Source organism: Populus alba, chromosome 15, assembly GCF_005239225.2.
Source record: "Populus alba chromosome 15, ASM523922v2, whole genome shotgun sequence".
Classification (NCBI taxonomy): Eukaryota; Viridiplantae; Streptophyta; class Magnoliopsida; order Malpighiales; family Salicaceae; genus Populus; species Populus alba.
In genome coordinates, this window is record NC_133298.1 from 15,909,161 (window position 1) to 15,919,499 (window position 10,339).

The window sequence follows — 10,339 nt, forward strand, 5'->3', positions numbered from 1 at the left end:
AAGAATGGCGATCAATGTTTTTACCTTGAGTGAATATCACCCTTTAAATAAAAATGTCAAGGTGGTCTGTGAGGCCATAGGCGTATTGCGCACATCTTCTCCGCCGGTAACTGTCACACAAGTTGGGGCCCTCTTTTTGTCAGCCTCTCATGACAATTTAATGCTAAGCTGAGGAAGTTAGATGGCAATAATTAACCCAAACCAATACGGACGACATGATTGATGGTTCCACCTCGTTTAATTGATTTGAAGTTAACATCATGCACCGCATTAAGAATGTCCAGGCAATAATTCTGCAATTACCTCGTCCTTCTTCTTCTTTTTCTTCTTTTTTATTTTGTCAAATATTTGGTTTGAATTAATTAAAATCAAGTGCTCCAATCCCCAAAATTGATTGGAGCGTCGGCAAGCCACCCGTGGATTGCGATGTCCTCGAGATAATTGTAGGCCCTGTTTATTTGCTAAAGGATAATTTTTTTCCATGTAAATTTTAAAAAGATAAATTATTTTTTGATATTTATTAGTATAATAAAAAATAAATAGAAAAATAATTTTTAGTGTTTGGTTATATTATGGAAAATAAACTGAGAAATAATTTATTAATGTTTTATTTTTTTCAAGTTTATTAAAATAATGAGAAAATAATCTTACAAATTAAAAAGTTGAATAAGAATGAAATTGAAAAAAAATATAATTTCATAAATTATCTCAAATAAAATAAATAATAATCAAAATAATAAAAATTAAATCTAAAAAATAAAAGATGAAGAAATTAAAATAATAATAATTAACATTTCATAAATTATTTCAAATAAAATGAAATAAAATAAGTAACAATAAAAAAAATAAGGATCAAATTTGATAGATAAAATTTTTTAATAAAAAAATGACATGAAAAAAGCAAATAACAATTAAAAAAATGAGAATTAAAGTTAATATAAAAATTCAATTTAAGAGATGAAATTAAAAAATAAATATTCAAAAAAATATATATATATAGCAATTAAAAGTTTGAGAACCAAATTTGATATAATCAACAAATAATATGATATTTTTAATTTTTTCACAACTTCCAGAAAGTGTTTTTCACCTAAATTTTTTAGAAAAACACTTTCCTGTAAACCAAACCAAATTTTCCTTTGACTGGAAAGTGTTTTCTGTTGACCAACTTTTCTAATGACAAATAAACACAAGAAAGTTTGGAAAGTGGTTTCTTGAAAACCACTTTTCAAAAAAACAAACATAGCCGTAGTATTCTTTGATTATTGTTGAATATCAATTTCTTGTAAAATTGGGTGTGTTTGTAAGTGTGGTTGTGATTATTTTTTAAAGTATTTTTTATATCGAAATGCATCAAAATAATATATTTTTTTTTATTTTTTTTAAAATTATTTTTAAGATCGGTTCACGAAAACATAATAAATAAATAAATTTTTAACAAAAATTTTTAAATTTTTTAAAATTTTTTTACAACCATATTTCCAAACATTGACTTACAGATATACTTTAAATCATCTCTTAAGATTTAAAACCGTAAGTGTCACATATATTATTATAAATATTATTTTTTATTTTAAATAGTTTTTTCAATTACATGTGACACAAATATTTTTTTAAGAAATATGACATTAATATAAATTAACAATACATATTATATGAATAAAATTTTCTAACAACCAATTTAATCTAATATCTTAAATTATTAGGTGAGTTCTCATATATAATTTATATTATTTTCTAATATATTCTTTAAGTAAATACCCTTTTAGTCTTTAAAAAAATGTTATTGATTAGCGTGTATAAAAAAAAGTAAAAAAAATTAATGTAAGACAATAACAATAAAATAACCTATGAAAAATTAACTGAAATTTCAACTTAATTATTTGATGTAATGTATGTATTTTAAAAATCTCAAAAATTTATATTTCTTATTGGTTTGTTTTCAAACCATTCTAGAGTTTTAATACTCAAAATAAAATACCAATATATAATTTAGAAGTGATTTAAGCAACTCATTTTATGTTTTCTTGAGATTTAATGGTGGCGTTAAATAATAAGAAAACAATTTAAAAAGAACGAATTAACCTATATTTTAGCATTCATATTAGAAAACACCCTGTTTTTTAAGAATTAATATTTTTTAAAAGAATTTAACTAAATTGGTCTTTTTCTTAAATAGAGATGGGTTTTAATTTCTTTATTAGTACTGGTAGTATATTATAATATTATTGTTACATCAAGGTATAATAATCAATTAAAAAATATAAGGAATTCGGGATTTTATATATAGTTATAAATTACTTGAATAATAAAAAAAAATAACTACTTGAAATAGCTATATTATCCCTCAATTCTTAAAAAAAAAATTGTTTTGCTTTTTCTGACCGGTTGCTCTTTATGTTACTATCCGAGATTGATTTAAAGAGAAAAAAACACGAGAAAGAAAGTTTTTTATAAATATATTAATAATAAAAAAAACATTACAGTAATATCTTATGAAAAGGTTAGGATGACGTTTTTCTTGACAACCTTTTCTTCTGATATCTATCTATCTATCTATATATATATATATATATATATATGTTGGTTTGGCTTGGTTAATTTTGTTTTTTCTTTCTAAATTATTGTCATTTCTATAAAGGTTAAAAATACTATTCATGTTATATTTCAGCAACAGAATCAAAATCAAATGGGAACTGTCTTTGAGATTTGAAACAATTATATTCGTATTTACATAAATAAAATGCAGATATATATATATATATATATATATATATATATATATATATATATATATATATATATATAGAGAGAGAGAGAGAGAGAGAGAGAGAGAGAGTTACAATCAAGAATTGCCGATTCCAAAGGGCAACATTTCCTTTTCATAAGATGCATCAAATCTTTATCATCCAACAAGAGCCACATCTTCACCTTCCTCGATCTCCACCATTCCTCCAATTCCATTATCTCCACCGTCTTCCAAAACTCCTTGCCATTGCTCCATCGGTGCACATTCCACTTTATGCCTCAGCTTCCAATCAAGTGCTTGACATCCTCTTGAACAATAATTTACAGTGCCACACACCGAACACCGGCGAAACTCACGTGGCCTTGTCTCGGGTCTCCCACACCCACGATGAGAACACAGCCTCAAACCGTGATCCAGCATCTCAGGTCTCGACTCGAACCACTCTTTCAAAAACTCGTTCACCGGATGCACCTCTCGAGCGGGCACGTTACATCCAAAATCACTTAGCAATGGACATCCAGTGATAGGAGTACCCATTACCGAACAAGCGTACTGGAGATTTTGTTGTTCGTCTACATGTTGTTGTTGGGGTTTCCATGTCAACATGGACCGTAAGGATAATGCAAGCTCCTTTGCATTAGCCTGGACTAAAAACCGACGCCCCTGAACAATATCTCGAGGGACGCCGTAACCATCTTGAAGGCAATGGCCGAGCTCCCGGAGCGCATCAATATGACCCTGAACAGCGGCTCGAGCACACAAAGCCACGCCGGCCCGGAGATTTTTATCATTCTTGGAGCCTCCACTACCGTTAAATTGAATAACCGCGAGAGAATAAAGGGCGGAGGCGTGAGATTTGATAGCAGCTTTCGCCATTAAAGACGCTCCACTTCCTCGGTTTTGTAAACAATAAAATCGGATCTAAAAACACCAAAAACTTGAGACTTTCAATCTTTATGGGTAAAAAATATAATATTTGCCGTCTTTCAAAGATAGAAACTTGAAACTTTCAATACAAATATATATAATATACACACTGACCATTCCAAGAGTGTACAAGGCCTCTCTGTTGCCTGCGTTAGCACACTGTTTTAAAAACTGGTGAGACGAATCCGACCAACGTTCTGCTTTCACGGCGAACGTTTTAACTCCAAGTCTCGACAAAACCAAAGGATCGAGAGCAAACTGCTTTAATCTTTTACATCTGTTGATCAGAACATACATGTTCAAAGTAGAACACGTCATCAAACATTGGAACACAAACCCACCAACCATAACAGCAATAAATCTACAAAAACTAGACTTACGTGATGAGAATGTTTATAAAATCTGAAGGGCAGGAGGCAGAAGAGCTAAGCTTGAAAAGAATATGAAGAACAAGATCGTCTGGTAACTGATCAAAGAGATCAGGTTTCTCAGAGATTTTACGTAATCTTTTCCTGTGAGCCGTACCCATGTTACTGAAACTTGAGATTTGGAAAGCTGGGCGCGGTACTGTCTCCTGGTTGTGGTATCAACGAGACGTTTCAATTGTTGGCTCGTTTATAAGGGGCTCATCATGCAAGAGGTCGATGGAGACACAAGCAAACAAAGCGATTTTTGAAATGGGGTCCATTTTCCGTCAAATAAATTAAATGTCTCTGGAAAGCTAATATAGCAGTTGACAATTTCTAAATTTCTTACCGGCTATTCTTAATTATTTGCGGTCCACTACAACAACATTTCTAGTTGCCCTACAAGCAATGGATCATAAATTTTGAGCATGATTCAGTTGGCAATTAGAGGACTGATCATGCGCAATATCTAGTTTAAGATATTAAGTTAAAGATCCCATTATTAGCTATTTGAAGAGGTTAATTCTCTTAATGGTGTTATTTATTGTTATTCACAATAATTAATGCAAATAAAAAAAATAAATATAAAAGATTTGAAGTTTAAGAGTTTTGTTACTATGTTATATATTTGAAATAAATGTGAATAATATTTAAAATAATGCTGTTTGTACATAATTGATTTTTAGAATTCACTTATAGAAAAATATCAATAATTGGATTTGCGAAAGCTTAGAACAAAATCCACTTATTTAATGTATGGCATATATACCCATCCAATGATTGATTTTTTTTATTAAGCGAACTCTATAACAAAATTATGTAAAAATAGCATCACTTTAATATTTTCTTTTTTTTAAAAAAAAAGTCCCAAACAATAAAAAATACGTAATATGACTTTCTACTCTTAGGAAGAAATTAAATTTGGTGATAGCCTAATTGCAAAAAAAAAAAAAAAAAAAACTTTCTTCTGATTTGGAAGGAAAAAAAATCGAGTTGGATAAAGACACAGTTCAGAGAGCTTTAAAACATGTTTCAACCTGAAAAACATAGTATTTTATATTATTTTTCTGGTAAAAGAAGAAAAGAGAAAAAGAAAAGGGCAATGATGGACGAATGGGCGTGGGAAGTGGTGGTCAAAGCGGCCCCGCTGCAGGCCACGGCCAGGGGAAGCTATGCATAGGGTTCGGGGAAAAGACAAATAAGTGGTAAAAGCAAGTGTGTTTGGTTTGGGGTGCTGGAATGGAATGCAGATGCCTCTGTTTAACGAGTGACTGCCATCGAGTGCAAAGGCATTGATGCGTTGCCTACTTGAAATTCGAGCAAAAAAACAAGAAAAAAAAAAGGTAAGAGGAATGGATTCGAAATCTGACCCCGTGACTTGGTTTTTTCACTATTCGAAAGAGAAATAATAAATTCCGAATCTAATACCATATAAAGTTTGTTTTTAGAAAAATAATATTTTTACTCAGAAATATATTAAAATAATATTTTTTTTATTTTTAAAAAATTATTTTTGATATCGGCACATCAAAATAATCTAAAAATACTAACAAAAATATTAATTTAAAGCTAAACAAAAAAATAAAATAAAAATTTAATTTTTTTTAAATATTTTTGATATGTAAAAATAAATAAAAATTTCAAAATTTTCTGGATTTTTTTTATAAGAATTTCAATTCGTTATTTATACATTAATTATTTTTATTAATTTTCTACCTTTTGGAATAACAATTAGAATGATGATGTGTCCTCGAGGGGCGTAGCATGGTGACAAAGAGCTTGAAATCTGCACAACAAGTCTCGAGTTCGAGTCAGGACGTGCACCTCTTGTAAGAGCCTGGGACAGCCGGGGTTTTACTCACTCACCTGGACCCACAAAGTGCGTTTTCCGGGAGGTGGGGTTTCCTCGAATCCTAAAAAAAAAAAAATTAGAATGATGAGTGTAGTATTATGTAATTTTTACCAAAAAATATGTAATTAAGGAATAATTATATAGGCAACATGTAGAGATAATTAGATACATGATCACTGATTTTTATTAATGATCACATTAATCTGAATGAAAATTGAAAGTAAATAATTAACAGGCCAGCATGTGCTGCCGGTTCTTTATGTTAATTGTGATTTATTTTTCTTGTTCGGTGTATGACCGACATGCTGGTCTGCTAGGTGATAAAACAACTTCTTGAAAATCAAAATACGAAATTTTATGTAGACAATTTATTTATTACATTGATTACCAGATATATAAACATGATATTCTTTTTTATATAATTAAATAAACATAATGTCCCTATCTATTTAATTGGTTCGTGTTTCTTCTACTGTTTTAGAAAATGTTTAATAAGTAATGTACCCTAAAAAATGTAATCAATAAATACAGAAATCCCTTTTGTTTTTCCTTAAACATCGTATGAAGAAGTAAAGCAAATGTAGCTTAGATGTGTGTTTCAATACAATCGGTTGATTTTTTAAAAATTATTTTCTTGAATCTTTTTCCTTTCTTATATATTCTTTTCATGTGAGCAAGATTCAATCTCATATATTACATTGATTCCTTTCTGATCGTGCCAAATAATAAACTTAATTAACCTAGCTTGTTAGTTGAGTCGGAAGGGACGGCCACCGACAAGTATTAGAGAAGCTGTTTACAAGAGAGGAAACCTCTGAAAGCTCCGGGTCTAGGTGGTTTTCAACCCATTTTCTATCAGACCCAGTACTGGAACATAGCTGGCTCTGAAGAATGCAAGTTTCTTCGGGAAGCTTTTGATGATGAAAATGATATTTTGGAGGTGATCAATCATTCTTGTCTGGTTTATACATTAGTTTCGACCAATAGGGCTCTGCAATGTAATCTTCAAAGTTGTAGCTAAAGTGTTGGTGAATCAGCTTATGAAGCTCCTGATGCCATTAATTTTGATTTCTGAATATCAATGTAGCTTTGTCCCGGGACGACAAGTTGCAGATTATATTACAGTGGCGCAGGAGGTGATTCACTCCAACGCATAATATAATATGAAAGATGGTAAAGGTTTGTTTTCGTAGAGAAAACTATTTCAAGATTTACATAATTATTACCTTTAGAACTCGTAAAATTAATTAAAATATACACAAGATGAAAAAATAAACCTATAGAAAGCTTATGATCGGTCAAGGTGGGATTTCATTCAAGAAACTTTGGTTGTCGCAGGATTACCGCAACATATGACAAATCTTATCATGAGATGTCTTGAGACGGCAGCTTCACTTAGCGTTCTGTGGGATGGGAAAGCTACAGCCAAGCTCCTTCCTCCTCGAGTTATCAGACAGGAAGATCCAATTTCACCTTATATTTTTGTTTTATGCTAAGAAAGGCTGTCGTGGCTGCTTTGCAAGGAGGGGGGGCCGGTTCCTGGAAGCCATTTAGAGTTTGCAGAAAGGAACCGGAAGTCTCCCGTTTATCATTTGCAGATGATATGTTGTTGTTTGCGGATGCAAGGGAGACTCGGTCGAGGAAAGTTTTGCAAATCAAGCTAAGCCTCGGATATTTAACGTGTAGGGACGTTAAAAAAACAGGAGAAAAGTGATTTTCTCACTTCTCGAATTGGATGATGATGAAGAGATAAGGTCGAAAGATTATGGAGTTGGTAGAAAACCAATCCCTTCCATTACCACCAAAAACAGAGAGATGATGATCCTAGGTGGCTAGCTACCTTTTAAACCCTTTGCTTGTTGTTTTATTGTTTCTTTTTTTAGTATTGTAAGGTTCTTGTAGTTCCAAGTTTCTGAAGAAATCAATGGAGTGTATGTATGTAATTGTAAAGAATATAGAACGCATCTCCTCGAAAGGGTAAATTCTAAGGATTCTTTTAATGTATCGGGAAATTCTAGGAAGATATTAAAGCAAATGCTAAAAGAGATTTGTCTTTAAATGTAGACATGATATAGTTTACTGTAGATTGAAATAGTAAAACAATTATTTTATTATTTTTAAACAAAATTATTTACTTAGTTATTGAAATGAAATGTTTTTTTTATAGGGTTTATTTATTATTATTTTATTGATTAAGGATAAATTGATCATTTAATATTTTAGATACACAATGAAATGATTTCAATATTCTTAAAATAAAAGATAAAATAACATTGTGATGCAAGAGCTTTTAATTTTTTAATGTTTTGATTGTGTCGTGAAATGATTATATTGTTCTTAAAAGTAGAAAAATTAAATTTGATGTCCAAAGGTTATTATTATTTTTTTTTTTGTATTTTCATCACTTTTTTTAGCTATAGTCAATTTGAATGAAAAACAATTCAGTCTTCTAATAAATATAAATAAATTTTAAAAATAAAAGTGGTTGACACGTGTAATAAGTGGAAGACACTTACACTCTTTAAGTTGATCACCAGTTAAGCTTTGGGGAACTTTTTTCTTTTCCTTATTTTCTCTCTTTTCATCACGGATTTTGCGTCATCCCTTTTAAAATTAAATGTGTCATGTTAGGTTATATTTGTATTGATTTTTATTTTTATTCTTTTAATTGATATTTGTTTTGCTTTTAGTGCTTTTTTAAGTTTAATTTTTTTTGTCTCTCGACACTTTAATTTACAAATTTTGTTTTTTTTCTAACGTGATCCTCATTTTTTTATTGCTATTTTTTATTCTTTTCTTGATTTTTTTTTTAATTTCATCAATCAATATTTTATTTCATTTAAATTCTTATCCATTTTGTTCATCATTATTTTGATTGCTATTTTTTAAAATATTTTTTCTTGAATTATTTATTTTTAAATTTAGTCCCTTATTATTTTTTTCATTTATTTTTTTTTTTATATCAGATTTGGTCATCAATGTTTTTATTGCTATTTTTAATTTTTTTTTGGATAATTAAAAATCTTGTCTCGTGATTTGTATGTGTTTACCTTATATAAAGTATTCTAAGTTTTATAACTCGGGTAATGAATTTTGAATATTAGAATGGTTTTTTAGGATTTATTTAAATGTATTTTTTTTAATTTCATCTTTTAACATTATGTTATTGGGACTCGAGATTTTTTTCACTTTTTTGTGTGGAGTTATCTAGATATTATATTCCAGGTTGTCAATTAATTGAGTTAACCTAGGATGACCCATTTTTTTTCTATCTTTTTTTTTTATAAAAAATTTAGTTTTATCTCTCATCATTTAGTTCACTTGAGGGTTGACCTCCATTATTTTATTTATTTTTTTCTGTACGAAGTTATCTTGGTCTTATTATCAAGCCGTGAATTTAACTTGTTGACTCAGTAAGGTTTTTTGTTCTTTTTAAAATTAATTTTTTATTTAATTTATCCTTCAACCTTTACTTTATTGGTAATTGAGCTTTGAATTTCTTTGATTGTTCTTTTTATAAAGTTATTTTGTTTTCATTCCGTTTTTGTTTTCTTATCAATTGAGATTGTTGAAACTTTTCAAGAATAGGGTATTTTTTTTTTATAATATTGAAAAGTGTATATTTTTTAAAAAAATGTCATTGACACTTTTGTTTTTTGTATTGTTTTTAGCTTTTCATTTTAATCATATTATTAATTTAACAAAGATTATTAAACCCATATGAATCAATAATCCTAAATTTTTCTTACTCTTTCAAAAACACTATCACCATTTAAATATTATTTTATATATACAAATTTTTACCCATCTCACGCACACCTATCTAATTATAAAATAAACCCCCTCGAAGCTTAAGAAGAGCTTACAAAAACCCTTATATATATCGAGAAGACATTTTTCTATTTACTCCACGTTTTCTTCCTCAATTAACGTACCTATTTATCATCTTTTAATTAATAAGAATATCACTAAAAATCTTTCTATTTCCATTTAATCTGCTCATTTCTCAATGGTTTCTGGCCATGCCTCCTCTCTTCTAATCCGATTCATCTTCTTTGTCGTCTTCTCTAAATTACATGTTATTATCAACAATCAATAATTTTCAAATTCCATGTGTAATTGCGGTTAGAAAAGTATCCCTCTTTATATTCTTCTTCCCCAATCTTGAAACGCAACCTTGGAACAATTATCAATTGCATCATATTTAAGAATGTGAGAATTAATCCTTTAGTAGCCTTTTGAATTTGACGCATAGAAATATCAATGGATATGATTTACAAGAAAAGGGGGATTTAAAAAAGAAAGAAAGAAAAAAAGAATAATGACTAAATTGGAAATTAAATTATTTTAGTATGTGAACAGTATTAAATTTATGATTTAATTTTAATCAATTTATTTTTTTAT

At 29.2% G+C, this 10,339-nt stretch overlaps 1 protein-coding gene across 1 annotated transcript; it reads right to left on the reverse strand.

Moving 5' to 3' along the window:
* Positions 1–2,839: 2,839 nt before the first annotated feature.
* LOC118057586 (F-box protein At5g50450) lies at positions 2,840–4,279 on the reverse strand. Its single transcript, XM_035070215.2, has 3 exons — positions 4,057–4,279; positions 3,791–3,953; positions 2,840–3,670 (listed from the first exon to the last, which is right to left on the reverse strand). Exons 1-3 carry the CDS (start codon positions 4,203–4,205, stop codon positions 2,906–2,908), a joined length of 1,077 nt encoding a protein of 358 aa, XP_034926106.1. The 5' UTR covers positions 4,206–4,279; the 3' UTR covers positions 2,840–2,905.
* Positions 4,280–10,339: the final 6,060 nt, after the last annotated feature.

Excerpts from the sequence above, each read along its gene's own strand:
- LOC118057586 (XM_035070215.2), bottom strand. The coding sequence starts at position 4,205 with ATGGGTACGGCTCACAGGAAAAGATTACGTAAAATCTCTGAGAAACCT. Across the intron at positions 3,954-4,056 it reads TTTATAAACATTCTCATCAC|ATGTAAAAGATTAAAGCAGT; the intron begins GTAAGTCTAGTT and ends TCTGATCAACAG. Across the intron at positions 3,671-3,790 it reads CCTTGTACACTCTTGGAATG|ATCCGATTTTATTGTTTACA; the intron begins GTCAGTGTGTAT and ends TGGTGTTTTTAG.